A 17,458-nucleotide genomic window follows, 5' to 3' on the forward strand; every position below is an offset into this window, starting at 1 on the left:
AGAGAAAAGGTGGAGAGAGGAGGGGGGGGGGGGGGGGGGGGTTCCACAAAAATAAACAATGAACAAGAGTCTGCTTCTAAACCTGCAGAAAAAGACAAAAACGACAAAAGGACACAAAAAAGGGACACAACAACAATACAACAAGATCTACCTATCACTGCGTCAACTTGATGAAAAAAAAACAAAAAAAACAATTACATACATATATATACATACATACATACATATATATATATATATATATACACACACACACACACACACACACACACACACACAATCAACATTGCTTAACTGAAGAATCACGATAATAAATCACAACGCATTAAGTGCCCACCATAGTCTTAAGACATGTGTTGAACGTTCCCAAGCCCATACTTTTGAGAGCACCATGTGAGCACCTGTGTGTGTACACGCGCTTGTTTATTTAAGGTTTCTCTATAGGAGCGTCCAACAGAGAGTGTGAGGGACCACAGATCCGCCCCCAAAAGATGCGCAGGAGACGGGGGGAGCTCCAAGTCCCAGAGATCCAGGCGTTGCCCCAGAATGCAGGAACCCCAAGGAGACTGCAACCAGAAAGGCCCCCGCCCCCCTCGAGAGGCACAGAGGATCGCCCCGGGCGGCCACAACCAGCAGCCGGCAGAGTCCCCGGAGATATCAGCGGCAAGCCCACAGGCCCGCCCGCAGCCTCCCACCCCCTAGCCGGCCGAGCCCGGGACCCAGCGACCCGGGACCCAGCGACCCGGGACCCAGGGGCGACCACCCCCGCCGGGGACCCAGCAGAGCCCAGGGACCCAGACCCCACCAGGCAGCCACCGGAATCTATCAGGCAGATGCCAAAATCTTAAACCCCCAGACCCGGTTGCCACGAACTCTCAGGCAGACCATGGCACAAGCCCCCACACCAGGTGTGGCAGGGGGAGGGGGGACAAAGATCTATATCATCAAGAGACGTTCCAGGAGAGGGGAGGACCCAAAGGCCCCACCTGACATATACACTCATACACAAACACAGTCACACACTCCCTCCCTCATGCTCACACATGCACATACAATCCAAGACTTACAAAAATGCACGCCGGACACTCACTCATGCTCCCCATACACACCCTATTAACTCTGGTCCCGGTACTGCTGCACATGGGGTACAACCATCACCGGTAACCAGAGTTTGACCCTTTCTGCTGGGGGTGCTGATGAGCAGGCTCCCCCGCCCAACGCTAAGCACAGCAACCCACCACGCCAGACCCCAACCAGACGGCCAGATCTCCCTCCTAGCTCCTAGCCTCCAGCCCCAGGAAGCCTAGCAACAACAGAGGTGGCTAAGACCCCTAGTCTCCCTCCACCTGCTCCAATATAGTGTTGTGTGATCATGAGGTGTATTCCATGGCTGTGGTGAGTGGGCAGTGCGGGCATCATCCGGCATATGCCAGCTGATGCCACCGCACCACCCCACTTACACCCTCAGCCATCAGTGTCTAAGTGCGGTTTAAAATTGGAAGTGGGCACCGGCACTCGGGAGGAGGCTGAAATATCCCCCTGCCAAATGCCGTTGAATGTGCTCACTCCCAAGGCCCTAAGTGTGTGTTTGTGTGGAATGTCGTCAGTGGAAGTGTATAAGGTGCAAATAAAATTGGGGGGCAGGTTGCCACAGGAATGCGGAAATGGAGTCCATACCCGCACTCCCCGACTTGCCCACCCCCCAAGGTCCTATGTGTATGTTTGTGTGATGATGTGAGGGAGCAGGAGGAGAGAAATATGCAGGGATGGGGAGGAATGGCTGGTTGGGCTTAGCCCTCCAGGGAGCCAGCTCCACTACTGGCCCCAATAGGCACCTCTGTTGTCAAACTGCCACCCAGGGCATGGAGACCCCAGCCCATCCTGCCAGGGCCCAAAGCAGCAGCCTTACAGAGCCCCACGGAGTCCGAGGGCACCAACCCAGCCCCATCCCAGCAGAATATCTATGCCCACCCCTGCATTTGCACAACTTCCAGAATATATAAGACATGGGACATCCAGGTAAGGTTTGGTCCTCCCCGTCCTGGACCTCCCCTCCCCGTGATGGAACGGCAGAGGAGCCAATGTCTACCTGATGCCCCCGAACCCGGGCCAGGCACTGCCGAGTGTTCCTGCCTTCTTCCCGGCAGCATACATGTCAGGACCCGACCCCCAAGGCCCCGCCCAGATCCCCACACGGGGCCAGCCACCCCCAAACCCCGAGCCCCCAGGCCCCCACCCAGACCCGCCCAGGGGTATTGCAGCCGCCAGGCAGTGACCCATGGCCGCCGCCAAGATCCCCAAGGGGCCCCACTCCCAACCGCCAGCAGTCCACCCCCCGAGGCAACCCAAGCACCTCCAGAGGGGGGCAACAGCCCCCCAGTCCCAGACACCCCCAGTGAACCCACCTCCAGGGAACATTCGGATACTCCAAACTCAGACCCCACACCCCCCCCCCCCACCCACACCATCCCGCAGGACAACATCAACGGCCCCCCACCCTCGCTATGTGATGGAACCGATCAAAGGAGCCCAGAGAGATTCATCTGAAGTGGAAGCAGAGGCTATATCAAGTGCAATATGATCTAACAAAAGATTTCTATACTGGTTAATGCAGAGACTTTCTCTATTTTTCCAATTCAAGAGGATAGTTTTCTTAGCGATGCATATGGCAGTCAGAACCACGTGAACCAAAGATGTTGCAATCGGGACATCGTGCAGCTGTCCCAGTAAACAAAGAGACGGGGAAGTTGGGATATGACATTTCAGACATTTTGACAGATCCTCACATACTCTACCCCAAAATTCCTGGACAGGTGGGCAGGACCACAGTGCATGAATGTAATTGTCAGAAATGTTGTTTGTGCAGTGTGTACAGGTGTCAGACGACACAAACCCCATCTTGAACATCCGATGACCTGTATAGTGTACTCTGTGTAGAATTTTGTACTGAATTAATTGTAAATTGGGGTGTCTGATCATTTTAAAAGTTTTTAAACAAGTTTGGGACCAGAAGTCCTGGTCAAAGCTAACTGATAGATCCACCTCCCATTTTTCAATAGGGATTGCAATTTTATCGTCTATTTTGGACAGTGTCTTATATACTTTTGACAGTAGTTTGGGGGGTTTGAGATTATAAAAGTCTAATACCCTTGGTGGTGTTTGTAATTCTATTTTATTGAGCTTAAATTTTTGTTTGACTACAGATTTAATTTGGTGATATTCTAAAAAGCTATTCTTATCCATTCCAATTTGGGAGACTATTTGATTAAATGGGATGAAGTCCAATCCTTCATATATGTGTTCCAGGTATAGGATTCCTTTATTTTTCCAGTCCGGAAGGTTCATCATTTTGTTGTTTTGCAAAATATCAGGATTATTCCAGATAGGTGTGCGTCTGCATGGTACTAGTGAAGACTCTGTCATTTTAAGATACTCCCACCATGCTGTCAGAGAGGTGCTGATACTAATACTTTTGAAGCTTTCATGTTTTCTTATGCTTGGGCTAATAAATGGTAAGTCTGAAAGCTCTATCGTATTGCAAAGTGTCTGTTCTATATCTAACCAGGACTCGTCTAATGGGTTATCTTGCAACCATCTTGGTATATATTGCAGCCTGTTGGCTAAGAAATAATAATAAAAGTTGGGTAAATCCAGTCCTCCTCTGTCTTTGGTCTTCTGAAGCGTTTTAAGCTAATTCGTGGAGGTTTATCCTGCCAAAGGAATTTAGTAATTGAGGAGTCCAGAGATTTAAACCAGTCAGCTGGAGGTTTGTTTGGGATCATCGAGAATAAGTAATTTATTCTGGGTAAGACCATCATTTTAATTGTAGCAACTCTCCCCATGAGTGATATTGGTAAGGATTTCCATCTTGCAAGATCATCTTCCACTTTCCTTAAAAGTGGGATGTAATTCAGTTTGGTTAGATCTGCTAACTTGGGAGAGATATTAATTCCCAGGTATGTGATATTCCCCGACTCCAATTGTGTATTAAGCAAATTGACAAATGAGAAATTAATTGGTAGAACTGTGGATTTTAACCAGTTTATAGAGTAATCTGAAACTCTGGAAAAAGAGTTTATCAGTTCTATTGCTTGGGAGAGAGAGGATTGAGAATTCTGGAGAAAGAGTAAAACATCATCTGCATAAAGACTGATCTTATGTTCTATTTTCTTACACTTTATCCCTTTAATATCTGTTGTTTGCCTAATTGCTGCTGCTAGTGGTTCAATAAAGATAGCAAATAGTGAGGGGGAGAGTGGGCATCCCTGCCTGGTCCCCCTCTGAAGACAGAAGCTAGCTGACATTTGGTCGTTTGTCCTGGCACGTGCTGTTGGTGAACTGTATAATGTTTGTAGCCAGTTTATGAAGAAATTCCCAAAACCAAATTTATGTAAAGTTGCAAATAAGAACTTCCAGTTAACTCTATCAAAAGCTTTTTCTGCATCTAGAGATAATATACTAGTTTCTATGTTTCTACTGTAAGAGAAATCTATCAAATTAAGTAATCTACGTGAATTTGTGGGTGATTGTCTACCCTTAATGAAACCAGTTTGGTCAGGGTGTATTATGAAGGGGTTACCTTCTCTAATCTTTTGGCCAGGGCTTTACAAATTATTTTGAGATCAACATTAATAAGAGAAATTGGGCGATAGCTGGTTGGAAATGCTGGGTCTTTGCCTGGTTTTAACAAGAGACTAATATTGGCTGAATTCATGTTCGGCTGTAATCTGCCGCTCTCTTCGATTTCCCTCACCATTCTGAAAAATGTTGGAGCCAGAATGATCCAGAATTCTTTGTAGAATTCTACTGGGAACCCGTCTGGACCTGGAGCTTTCCTATTCGTCATGGATTTAAGGGCTTCCTGGAGCTCCGCTGATGTTAGTGGCGAGTCCAGGACTGTAACTTGGCTGTCTGATAATTTAGGAAGTGTTATCCTGTCAAGGAACTCATTGATCTCATTATCTGATGGGTTTATCTGTGGTGAGTACAACGTTTGGTAAAAGTCTCTGAAGGTATTGTTTATTCTTTCAGGGTCATATACTATATTCCTGGTTGAGTCTTTAACAGCAGATATGGTAGTTTTCTCTTTATTTATTTTTAATTGGCTAGCTAAGAATTTACCTGATTTATTACTATGTTCAAAGTTTTCTATTCGTAGTCTTTGTGCTAAAAATTGTGTCTTTTTGTCAATAATTCCATGAAGTTCTAATTTAGCTTTACGAAATTTGCTCATTGACTCTTCTACTGTGGACGCCTCTAAAGACTTGATGATTTCTTCTAACTCCTGAATACGTTTGTTTTCCGTTTTTTCTTATGTGATGAGAAAGAGATTATTTTACCTCTCATCACTGCCTTTCCTGCCTCCCAAAGAATAGATGCTGATGTTCCAGGCAGGTCATTATGTTCTAAATATAAACCCCACTCCTTTTTAAAAAATTCTATAAAACCTTCGTCTTTAAGCAGTGATGTATTAAACCTCCAGTTTTTGCTTGGTGGGATTGTCTTTTTATTTACCAGAGTTAAAGAAACTGGAGCATGGTCGCTGACAACTATGGGGTGTATCTCAGTGTCTGAAATGTCAGCCAACAATGAGCTGCTGACTAGAAAATAATCCAAACGTGAATGAGAGTGATGGACGTGCGAAAAAAAAGTATACTCTCTACGGTTAGGATGAAGAGATCGCCATGCATCACAAAGCCCATAATCACTCATGTACTGTTTAACTATGTTAGTGGATTGCCAATTTCGCTGAGTCCCAGCTGTACTGAGCCAGTCTGTTAAGGAATTCATCCAAAAATTAAAATCACCTCCAAGTATAAGTGGACAGTCCAAGTGTTCGGAGAGTACAGAGAAAAAATTATGAAAGAATGGAGGGTCATCAATATTTGGACAGTATATGCTGACGATACATAAGCGTTGGTTCTGTACAGATAATTTTAACATTATAAATCTACCCTCTGGATCAGAAACTGTGTCCAATACTGTGAAATTGATGTTTTTGTGTATTAAAATAGCTACACCTCTTTGCCTAGAGTTATAGCAGGCAGAGAACATGCTGGGAAACTCAGGTGTTTTAAGTTCATCTGCGGATGTGGCAGATCTATGAGTCTCTTGTAACAATATTACGTCTGCTTGCACTCTCTTTAACTGATCAAAAATTTTTAATCTCTTCTCTATGGAGCCAGCCCCATGTACGTTCCATGAGACAAATCTTAGTGCACCCATAGATGTGTGTGTGAGTAGCTAAAATATGACGCCTTCATGTGAATAAGATGGAATAAGTATATAAATGTATAAATAGTATGTTAATAAATAACAAAAAAGTAAATAATAATAATAATAATAATAATAATAATAATAATAATAAAGATCCAACAGTGTTTGTGGTTGTATTATTTGACGCATAAATTATGATATTGTGCTGTGAATTTAATATATATATATGTGTGTGTGTGTGCGTGTGCGTGTGTGTGTGCGCGCGTGCGCGTGCGTGTGTGTGCGCGTGCGTGTGCACGTGCGTGCATGTGTGTGTGTGCGTGCGTGTGCGCGTGTGTGTCGAGTCTGACGCAGTGTTGGAAAGTTGTGTGGTTGTGCCATACAGGTGTAAAGGTACAGAAGCAGGTAAAAAGGAAGGGAAGGTACAGATATAGGTTAAAAAAGAAGTAAGAACTAAAAAGAAAAGGTAATAGGGGTGTGGGGTGGTGATTAACAGGTGATCTTATCATCTACAAAACGGATTTAGCAGCTGTTTAATCCTGACGTGATCAAACCCAGTGAATCCTGATAAGAATAATAAATGTCTGACCTGATGTAGGGCTAAAACAGCCAGTCAGTCACTCCTCGCTCCTTGTAAAGTTTATTGTCCACATAAAGCTTATCCGCCGCGATGGCAGCTCTCTTCCCATCCTGGATAAACTTTTTACGCAGCGGAAAGAGAACCCGGCGTCGATCCAGAATTTCCTTCGGGAACTGATCATTCACGCTGAAATCTTTCCCTTTGAGCTCTCTTCCGTGACTTTTAACAAGATCCTTCTGCTTAAAATGTTCAAATTTGGCCACGATGGGACGAGGTCTCCTGCTGTCTCCTCTTTTAGCTCCAAGGCGATGTACCCGGTGAAAGGTGATGTTTTTAATTTTTTCTTCGGGTATCTTCATTTCTGTCTGAAGAAAGTTCTTTATTGTTTGCTCGCAGTTCTCCGCCCCTCCCGTCTGCTCCGGCAGACCTGCGAACACCAAATTATCCCTCATGCTGCGGGCCTGAAGGTCCAAAACCGTCTCCTTCAGAGTTTTGTTGTCCAGGGTGATCCGCGTCATCCCCTCTTCCAGGGAAGAGACGGACTTCCGCAGAGACGCATTCTCAGCAGCGAGCCGCTCAACCTGTTCCTGGCTGAACTCCAGAGATGTTCGGAGGTTCTGAAACTCCTGGTGAAGAATCTCGAGCAGATGAAGTCGCCCCTCAAATCCCAGAAGCCGTTTATCTATAAAATCTAATAATTCTAATACGTCCTTACGGGGAGATGAGGCCTCAGGCGAGTCCTGAGGACGGCTCCTCTTGGTCCCAGCAGGTGCTTCAGCCTCAGCTGCTGATTTCTTCGGACCCATAACGAATAACTCGAAAACTTCGTCAATATAATTTAGTAAACTTTCTGAATACTCTTCACTTACCTCCAGATTCAGTGAGTTATACTTACCAGATTATTTTTTGCGTTGTCAGTAAATAAATTAGGCGAAAATGTGTCTTAATTGTTTGTGGATGTTTGTTAACGAGCTGCCATCAGCTTCAAACGCTGCCGTGTATCCGGTGATCGGCCGTCAGCGCATGCTCACTCCCCCTCAAACGTGCACCATGTTGTGTTTTACCTCATTTAAACAACTGGAACTGCTGAGAGTGTATAGAAAATACATGACGATGAACATTTGGTTTAAATGTCACCGGTAAGAACATTAGAAGATGAAATGTTTTGTTTTCTTCTCATGACTTTTTATACGATTTTAAAATAAATCTGCAACTTGAACAAAAAGGTTTGAGATATTTATTGATGATGACTGAAACTCCAAAATCCAAACACACTTTTGGTTTGGTTGCTGCTTCTCTGCTCTTTATAAGAAATAGAAAATCTAGATAATTAAATGGGACTTATTAGGCAAAACCAGGGGTGGGCAATCCTGGTCCTTGAGGGCCGCTATCCCGCATGTTTTAGTGGTTTTCTCGCTCCAACACACCTGATTCCATCAGCTCATCAGGCTCTGCAGCAGCTTGTTAGTCACCAACAGATTCAAACCAGGTGTGTTTAACCAGAGAAAAAACTAAAACCTGCTGGATATCCTCGAGGGCCAGGATTGCCCATCCTTGGGCAAAACTTTAGGTTACTATCGTAACCCCGGTTCTCTGAGTAACATGAGTGAGATGTCTCACTATGGGATACGCCCCTCCGCGGATTCCTCAGAAGCACTTATCTCAATACGCTAATCCTGATTGGCCAGTGACCGTGACGTACGCGTCCCCCTGCTACTATAAGTAGCAAGCGTCCCCACGCACGCACTATTCAAGATAAACACCTCTTCTCGCTTCGCCCAGCAAGAAGGGTTGTCTGGTGAGACATCTCACTCATGTTACTCAGAGAACCGGGGTTACGATAGTAACCTAAAGTTCTCTTTCTTAACATTCGTTTCGATGTCTCACTATGGGATATGGAGACTCCCGTATTGCCAGACAGCTTATCCAGCGATCACCAACCTACAGGGATACGTCTTGGCCCGCCAAAGACCCCACACTCAGAATCGTGTGAGTCATTGCAGGGGCCGAAACATCAAGCTTATAGAAGCGTGCAAATGCAAGTGGAGAAGCCCAACTTGCTGCCGCACAAATCTCCTGGATTGACAGCCCCCGAAAAAGGGCCCAAGAAGCAGACAGGCCCCTAGTAGAATGGGCCCTGAGCCCAACAGGAGCCTGAATGCCCTGACAGGAGTGAGCCATAGAAATAGCCTCCACAATCCAGTGGGAAAGCCGCTGCTTTGTGACGGGTTTCCCCTTACGAGGCCCACCCCATGACACAAAAAGCTGGTCCCCCCTGCGAAGGTTCTCTGTCCGATTCACATACTCCTTGAGCGCGTGAATCGGACACAGCTTGTGCCACCGCTCCTCCTCAGGAGAGGAGAAGGGTGGTGGGTAGAAAGCTGTGAGGATAATAGGAGAAAAGGAGCCCACTACCTTAGGCACAAAGGCAGGGTTGGGCTTCAAGGACACCTTCATGTCACCTGGTGCAAACTGGGTGCAGGATGGGTGCACAGAGAGAGCCTGTAAGTCACTAACTCGCTTTGCAGATACCAAAGCCAGGAGTAGCACCACCTTAAGAGACAGGGTCTTAAGGTCCAGGCCGTCCATAGGTTCAAATGGAGGCCCGAAGAGGGCCGACAGCACCAAGGACAGATCCCATGAGGGCACCAGGGGTCGAGACACAGGGAGAAGCCTGCGCGCGCCCCTCATGAAGCTACACACCAGGGGGTGTTGACCTGCCAATTTCTTCCCAAAACCCAAGTGTCGGGCGGAAATGGCTGCTAGGTACACTTTAATGGTGGAGAAAGCCTTCTTCCCATCCAACAAGTCTTGCAGGAAAGACAGAATGACGTTCACCGGGCATTGGAGGGGTGAGACCTCCCTGCCCTTACACCAGGCTTCAAACACCCTCCATTTACAGTCATATAGGGACCTAGTGGAGGGGGCCCTAGCATTCTGAATGGTTCGAATGACTGCCTGAGGCAGCTCTGCTGACACTAGCCCGCGCACCTCAGGGGCCAGGCCCACAGGGCCAGCCGTTCTGGATGAGGGTGGAAGATCGAGCCTCCCGCTTGGGACACCAGGTCCCTGCGAAGCGGAAGTTTCCAAGGTTGGCCCTCCAGGAGCTGGAAAATGTCCGCCACCCAATGCATGGCTGGCCAGTATGGGGCCACCAGAATGAGAGTGTGGAGCTGGGTTCGTACCCTCAGCAAGGTGGGTGGTATCAGGGCCACTGGGGGAAAAGCGTAAAGCAGTCCCTGTGGCCAGTCGTGCGCCAGCGCGTCCACGCCGAGTGGAGCGTCTCGGTCGCGCAGAGGACAGTGAGCATTCTCCTTGGAGGCAAAAAGATCCACTACGGCTGTGCCGAACCGGATCCAAATCTGTTCCAACACTGCTGGATGCAGGCTCCAATCCCCGTACAGGGGTGTCCCTCTGGACAACAGATACGCCCCCCGATTCAGAACACCCGGGACATGGGTGGCTCTGATTGAGAGGAGATGCCTGCTGCACCATAGGATCAGTCTGCGTGCCAGCGTGAGTAACCGCATGGAGCGCAGCCCCCCCTGGTGGTTTATATAAGCCACAGTCATGGTGTTGTCTGTTCTCACTAGGACATGATGGCCGGAGAGAAAAGGCAGGAAGCGCCTCAGGGCCAGAAAGACCGCGAGGAGTTCCAGATAACTTATGTGTGTCCCCCAGAGCTCTCTGCTCCACACACCCCTGACGGAGCGACCCTCCAGGAGCCCCCCCCCCCAACCTGACAGGCTCGCATCTGTCGTGACCACTTTCCTCACGAGAACCAACCCCAAAGGCACCCCCTGTGCCAAGAGGGAGGGGTGACGCCAACAGCGGAGCGCCGCGACGCACGCTGCAGAGACCGTCACCATGCGCGCTCTGTGGCGCACTGGAGAGAGACCCAGAGAAGCCACCCAGCGTTGAAAATCTCTCATGTGTAGACGGCCGAGTGGTACCACTGAAATAGCCGACGCCATGAGACCCAAAAGCCTGAGGCATAACGCAAACCGCACCGAACTGTGTAGGCGGAAGCGCGCCAGGCAGAACGAGAGCGCGTTCACGCGCGGTGCCGAGAGACGGGCCGTGAACGCCCCTGAGTCCAGATTCAGACCTAGAAAGGTTGTTTTCTGGGAGGGGAGTAAAGCGCTTTTCTGCCAGTTTATTCTGAAACCCAGACCACACAAGTGAGGGATCACAACCAGCGTGTTTGACGCTGTCTCCTCTCTGGACCGTGCCAGCAGGAGCCAGTCCTCTAAATACGTGGCCAGCCCAAGCCCCCACAATGCCGCTCTAAAAATGGTCCCATCCCGGAAGTAAGAAAAATTGCAGTTCCACCCTCATCCGCTGGGGGCTGGTGCCAGAAGCGAGCAAATCCTCATTGACTCCCATGTTAAAAATGCCGATTTCACAGCAGAAATAAACATGTTTACAGCCTGGTACCAAAACATGTTTTTTGTCTAAATTATCTAGTTTATACTCATGACAACTCTGAGGGGGGTGAATTTTTTTCTCACTCTTCTGTTTAAGTGTATTGAAAGCCTAAAATTCTGTATAATTAATGAGCATCCGACACACGTGACCGCCGCCTCTGACCCACGTGACCACAGAGCTAGCTCCGTGGAAAGGCCTCAGTACAGCCTCGGCCCCTCCTGGAAGCTGTTTCGGGATTTTGAGTCTCTGTGCTTGTGAATTCTGTTTTGGATATTATTTGTGCAATTGTTGGACAAAATGACTTGCAGTGGTATTAATTGCACTAATAGAGCGTCCAAGGAGTCTCCACTTCATTTTTTTCGGTAAGTTAAAATCTATATTCGTATTTTATGTCACTGCTGCCTTTAAACTAGCTGAGTTTACCGAAGTAGCTAGCTAACTATCAGTTTAACATGTAGCATGTACTGTTTAACCATGAAATTTAAATGTAAAATACGGTAAAATAATTAATAGGGCATATTTAGATGGGTAATATGGTAAAAGATCAAAATGGGTTGAAATATGACGGAGCGCTAAGAGGGAGACTTCTGTGTCCATTCTTCCACCCGGTAATCCCCAGCGGTCAGGCCGGGCAGCCTGAGCGATCCGGCGCCTACTTGCTGCGCCTAGCTGCTGCGCGGTCTGACCGCTCGTGGAGTTTTTCATGTCTGACTTTAATCGCATCTAATACTGTATTACGGCGTGAGCGCAACAGTGACAACTTAATATGTGTAAGCAGCCTGAGTGGTAGGGTGTTTTCATCTGAACCCTTAAAATCTCCAGCAGGCTTGGAGTGACACCTGTGTCCATTCTTCCATCCGGTAATCCCCAGCGGTCAGGCCAGGCAGCCTGACCGGTGCGGCGGCTAGTTTCTGCGCGGGCTGACCGCTCGTGGAGCTCTCAGAGACAGATCTGACCGGAGAAATACTGCAGCTCGGTGAGAAGTCTATAGGGCATACAGCATTTCCCTTAAATCCCACCGCCACGCCGACAAGATCCCAAGTTTCTTTGTTTTTGTTTGCGCTGTTTACCGAAGAAGCAGCGGGAACTAATATGTTGTCGCTTGTGATCACAGCCGGCGGGTAGCAAGTATGTACAGTCTATGATTTTACCGCTCCCTCCTGCAGTCTTCCCCTATTAAAATTTAAAATGTGTAACTTCATGTATTGGGATGAATGACTGATATTCATGTTAAACTCAAACGTTAGGTATTTAGGGGGAAAAAACAAAATAATAAACATTATACAGATGTCAAATAAATCAAACTGTAATTAAACTATATATTTTCAAAGTCTCGATTCTGGATAAAATCCAACAACATATGCTTTATAAATAAACACTACACATGGCTTTTACACACACACACACACACACACACACCACACGTTACATTGTGATTTCTTAGTAAATATTCTATTTGGCGAGAGATAAATTTTATTGTATTTATCCTAGTGAATCTATAATTAAACGGGTAAACTAGTAGTAGTACATCCAACATCAAAGAAAGTAAAATGTTATTATCAGGAGAGGGAGAATGATTAAGTGGTTAGCAGCAGTGTGCTAGATGATGGCCCCCTCCATGAGGCCACCACAGCTCAGCAGAACATCGTTGTAGCTTCTTCTGGGGAGAAAAACACTTAGAGAGAAAATAAAGTTAACAGCTGAAATAGCAGGAAATAATACAGTTAAAGAGCAGACTGTAGAAGAAAGAAACCCCTAGGTTAAACTGGTCTGTCTACTGCATAATGCTGAACTCTAACATGTGTCCTCAGGGAAGGACCTGATTGGTGTCCAGAACCTGCTGAAGAAGCACCAGGCTCTGCAGGCTGAGATCACAGGTCATGAACCTCGCATCAAGGCTGTCACCCAGAAAGGAGAGACCATAATGGAGGAAGGTAGAGCAGGTCTGGTCCTGACATGTTTCTGAGGTGTCTGCAGGTTCTGGCTCACTTTGTTTGGGTCCAGGTCACTTCGCTGGTTCAGAACCCTCGGCCCGTCAGAACATTCTTATCCACCGCGTTCTAACACCAGACCTGTTAACCCGACAGCAACAAGTGGCTCCAACTGACGATGAGACCGGGAAGGAGCTGGTTCTGGCTCTGTACGACTACCAGGAGAAGAGTCCTCGAGAGGTCACCATGAAGAAGGGCGACATCCTCACGCTGCTCAACAGCACCAACAAGGTTCGTGTGCCCTTCACAGCCGAGGAACGACCTCCAGCTCAGAGCGAACATCTCCACACCTGCTTTGTGTTTGTGTGACTTTAGGTTGTTTTACTTGAACTCGCGTCTTTAGCTGAATGAGGATGGAGAGACGGGTCGGACCTGGAGCAGGTCGAGGTCTTGCAGAAGAAGTTTGACGACTTCCAGAAGGTCGGACTTTTCCTCCTCTCCGTCTTCCAGCAGCAGCTGTCAGATCAGCTCAGGTGTCCTGCAGGACCTGAAGGCCAACGAGTCCCGCCTGAGGGACATCAACAAGGTGGCATCTGAACTGGAGTCAGAAGGTCTGATGGCTGAGGAGGCTCCTATGGTTCAGGCTCAGGTGAGCGTCACCTGTCTGCAGCAGCTGGTCCCTCTCACTTCCTGGTTTGTTAACTCTGCTCGTCTCTGTTTGTAGCAACAAGAACATCTGGGTTCTGCTCCTGGAAAGGTGCGTGTTGTCCTCCGCCTCCACCAGAACCAGACGTGGTGTTTTTGTTACCACTCATTTGTTTGTTTACAGGATGAAGCCGACTCTAACCCCGGCTTTCCACAGGAGCCGTCAGCAGCACGTTACTGCAGCAGCACGTCATAGCTGCTGATAGGAACCGCTGTGGTCAACAGAACCTTTTCCACTGGAGCCGTCAGCAGCGCGAGTCGGCCGCGTCTCAGGAGCAGCATGTCGCGGCCTTTACGCGCCGGTTCTATTTTCTACGCGCGACGCCTCTGAAACGGGTCAAGTTCGACATTTTTGGGGAAGGAAAGACAGGAAATCGGACGCGGAAATTGAGAGAAGCTACCGAGATTTTCAGAATAAAGAACGTACTGCCTTCCGGTTGCTTTACTTTTAAAAAAGGTTACTAACTGCGGCCCCGTGAGAAGTTATCACCTAGCTAGCGGTCTCCTTTGTTTTTCAGGTCCGTATTGGCGATTATAAAATGGACAGAACATAAAACACAAACCATGTTGTAATTTTCTCCTGCTTGTTGTTGTGTTTACTGACGAAGTCACTCGTGTGACTTCGTGCTCGGTCGGTGACAGCTGCTCCCCTGCTGCTTCGCGTCTCGTGGGAAGGGCCAAGCAGCAGCTTACGCGAGCAAGACGTGCTGCTGCAGTAACGTGCTGCTGACAGCTCCCGTGGAAACCCGGGGTAACACGGCGTCACCCTAGAAGGTGAGTTCATTCAGCTGATCAGAGGTCACCTCTGATGGCCGCAGTCACGGCCAACCGTGCTGACATCACACAGGAATTCAGGTGACCCGGCAGGCACCAGGTGCTGGTGAAAGTGGGGACATGTCAGCTGGTTGCCATGGCTACAGTTATCTATATGCATCTGTATGACTGCTGACTGGTGTGTGTTTCCTGTGACCTTTGACCTCAGACCGTACGGTTGGGGGTTCAGACGACGGCTAACTTTAATTCCATCAAGGTAAGAGGAAGCTCTTCCCTTCCTGTCTGAGCGATCCGTCTCCAGGTTTCCTCAGCCGGCGTCCAGCCCGCTGGCGTCCACCTTCATCTCACTGGGTTTGGTTTCTCTCCAGGAGCTGAACAACCGCTGGGGCTCGCTGCAACAGCTGGCTGAAGACCGGAGCAACATGCTGGGCAGCGCCCATGAGGTGCAGCGCTTCCACAGGTACCCCGCACACTTATGCGCCGCTTACGGGTCAGTAGAGTTTGGACCCACACTCAGACGGAGTTCTGATGTCTTCTCAGAGACGCTGATGAGACCAAAGAGTGGATCGAGGAGAAGAACCAGGCCCTGAACACAGACAACTACGGCCACGACCTGGCCAGCGTTCAGGCTCTGCAGCGTGAACATGAAGGCTTTGAGCGTGACCTGGCAGCTCTGGGTGATAAGGTCCGCTTCCTGATCGGTACCAGGACCCGGGTTGTCTCTGGAGACACGTTCTTCATGGTTCTGGTGACTCCACCCCAGCCGTTCCTGATCAGCAATCAGCGGGGTGCTTTCCTATTTAAGGTGGATGGAGGACACAATTTGACGCCAGAAGATTGCCTCAGTTTTGGTAGTAACCAGCCACTCGTGTTACCTCTAGTGTTCCTAGGATTAATGTTATTTCGTAGTGTTTTTGCTCTTATATTGGATTTACCATTCTTCAGGATTCCTGTCGACCTCATTGGATACTGACCTCTACTCCAGGATTTGGATATTCAACACACGGACCTTATCACCACCCTCCATAACCCACCTCTCATCTCACCCAGTGCCCCATCCACCAGGACGCCCCGCTTCTCTCCACCTCTGCTCCCTCTCCTGCGCTTCCCCCGGCTCTCTACCTCTCCCTCCTCCAGCCAACACATACACCCACCACAGTAAGTCTGCTGAACACCTCTGCCTGCCTACAATGGATTTTGAAACCAGAACCTAAGCTCACCTGTGTTCTCCCTCCTCCAGACGCTGAGCTGTTGTTGCATTTCCAACCACAGACTTATCTGTGCACCTTAAGTTCCTCCTTATAAATAAATCATTTTTTCCATCAGTTTTTGGTCAGTGTTGTATTCTGCATGTCTTGGGTTAAGTACCTTCCTCCAAACATGACACTCCTCTTCAAAGAGCAAATCTGTTCAGCACATTCTGACAGACAGACCACCATTCTTCTGTCATGATGCTGTACAGGACATTTTTAGAGTTTTTCTTTTTAAAGATAAATAGGATTACATTTAAATAGCAATACTTTCACATTATTTTCCCACACTTCTGTATAACTGTATTTTGTTGTTTTTCAATAAAGAATGACAAATTATTTAAGTTTGGATTTGTTGCACACAAATATATATCTGTAAAAAATATCTACAAAGCTAATGTTTACATAACAAGTATGATTGGGTTTTGCAATACGGCACTATTTTAGTAAGATTTTTAAACCAAGTAAAGTTAGTAAAGAACACATTTCTATTGTCTGCTAAGAAACTGTTGGGATTTAAAATGGGCCTGTTGTACAAATAACTTGTAAATGATTATTCCTCACTTTTGTCTTAACCAAAGAAATTCCAGTAATTGAGCAAAAACATTTATTTTTAACACTACATTTTATAAAACAGGGCGCAAAGTGTCGGCACATGTATGTATGTCGATGGTCCGCCCCAACCGAACCAGGAGACACAGACGTCAGGGAGGCCAAGGTTGTCTCTGCAGCTCTCTGGGCACCACGCCTCACATAGCTGTCTCCAATGATCCAAATGGCTATGGAGAAAAAATAACAGGTTTGTCATTGTTTAAAGTACAAAACCATACATGAAGTGGTGAGACAGGTATGTGGAACTTACACTTGCTGCTTTGTGTAGCTGATGTTGGAGACACACAGGCTGCCATGGTGACATTTAAACAGATCTAAGAAAAAAATGAAAATTAAAAACTCCCAGACCTCATGTCATATTTACTAATCAGCTATGGCTGATTTATTGTTTGGATCACAGTGAGTTACACTAATTCTAATATATTTTTATTTCTATTATACATACATACATACTTTTTAACTGTTATTTTCACATGACTGTTATCAGGCTCTCTTGTTCTGGTTCTCATGATAATCCCGTGTCTTCCAGTAAGTTATCTTGTGCTTACTTCATCTGTAGAATGTCTCTTTACTTTTGGTAAATTGTACTGAGTCCAGAATAAAGACTAGTTGGCTGTACAAGATACAAACAAGTATCACATTTTGGAAATATATGAAATGTATTTAGGCTGCTAATTTAGCTCGAATACAAATAACTGCCATATTTTCCGGACTATAACTCGCACTTTTTTACATATTCTGGCTGGTCCTGCTACTTATACTCCGGAGCGACTTATATAACAAAATATGTAGGCTACACCGCGCTGCTGCGGGCCGACTCCGACCCACACAAGAATGAGTTCCCCTGTCCCGCTGGGAGGGTTTCAAACACCGCCAGCATCTGTTAGAGCCTGTGGCGGGGTGCTGAGGGCCGGCTCCAGCCCAGGAATGAGCTCTCCTCGCCGGCCGGGAGGGTTTGAAAC

General features: G+C 47.4%; 2 protein-coding genes across 9 annotated transcripts; both read left to right on the forward strand.

Moving 5' to 3' along the window:
- The first annotated feature begins 11,450 nt into the window (after nt 1-11,450).
- Nucleotides 11,451-14,895, forward strand: LOC139069873 (spectrin alpha chain, non-erythrocytic 1-like). Of its 8 annotated transcripts, none has more exons than XM_070551073.1 (8): nt 11,470-11,586; nt 12,047-12,200; nt 13,036-13,158; nt 13,229-13,446; nt 13,559-13,635; nt 13,700-13,804; nt 13,880-13,912; nt 13,985-14,895. In XM_070551073.1, exons 3-6 carry the CDS (start codon nt 13,149-13,151, stop codon nt 13,704-13,706), a joined length of 312 nt encoding a protein of 103 aa, XP_070407174.1. In that variant the 5' UTR covers nt 11,470-11,586; nt 12,047-12,200; nt 13,036-13,148; the 3' UTR covers nt 13,707-13,804; nt 13,880-13,912; nt 13,985-14,895. The 8 variants fall into 8 exon arrangements, with proteins under 8 accessions (XP_070407171.1, XP_070407174.1, XP_070407168.1 ...); XM_070551075.1 differs by having other exon boundaries at nt 11,480-11,586; nt 13,531-13,635; XM_070551067.1 differs by having other exon boundaries at nt 13,880-14,895.
- LOC139069874 (uncharacterized) lies at nt 14,895-16,678 on the forward strand. The gene is made up of 4 exons (XM_070551076.1): nt 14,895-15,094; nt 15,175-15,485; nt 15,580-15,792; nt 15,875-16,678. Exons 1-4 carry the CDS (start codon nt 15,057-15,059, stop codon nt 15,937-15,939), a joined length of 627 nt encoding a protein of 208 aa, XP_070407177.1. The 5' UTR covers nt 14,895-15,056; the 3' UTR covers nt 15,940-16,678.
- Nucleotides 16,679-17,458: the final 780 nt, after the last annotated feature.

This window comes from Nothobranchius furzeri, chromosome 5 (assembly GCF_043380555.1).
Source record: "Nothobranchius furzeri strain GRZ-AD chromosome 5, NfurGRZ-RIMD1, whole genome shotgun sequence".
In the NCBI taxonomy this organism is placed as follows: domain Eukaryota; kingdom Metazoa; phylum Chordata; class Actinopteri; order Cyprinodontiformes; family Nothobranchiidae; genus Nothobranchius; species Nothobranchius furzeri.

Coding starts and splice junctions, on each gene's coding strand:
- LOC139069874 (XM_070551076.1), top strand. CDS start 15,057: ATGCTGGGCAGCGCCCATGAGGTGCAGCGCTTCCACAG. Junction 15,486..15,579: donor AGAAGATTGCCTCAGTTTTG/GTAGTAACCAGC, acceptor ACCATTCTTCAG/GATTCCTGTCGACCTCATTG. Junction 15,793..15,874: donor CAACACATACACCCACCACA/GTAAGTCTGCTG, acceptor TCCCTCCTCCAG/ACGCTGAGCTGTTGTTGCAT.
- LOC139069873 (XM_070551070.1), top strand. Junction 13,447..13,558: donor TGCTCAACAGCACCAACAAG/GTTCGTGTGCCC, acceptor TCGCGTCTTTAG/CTGAATGAGGATGGAGAGAC.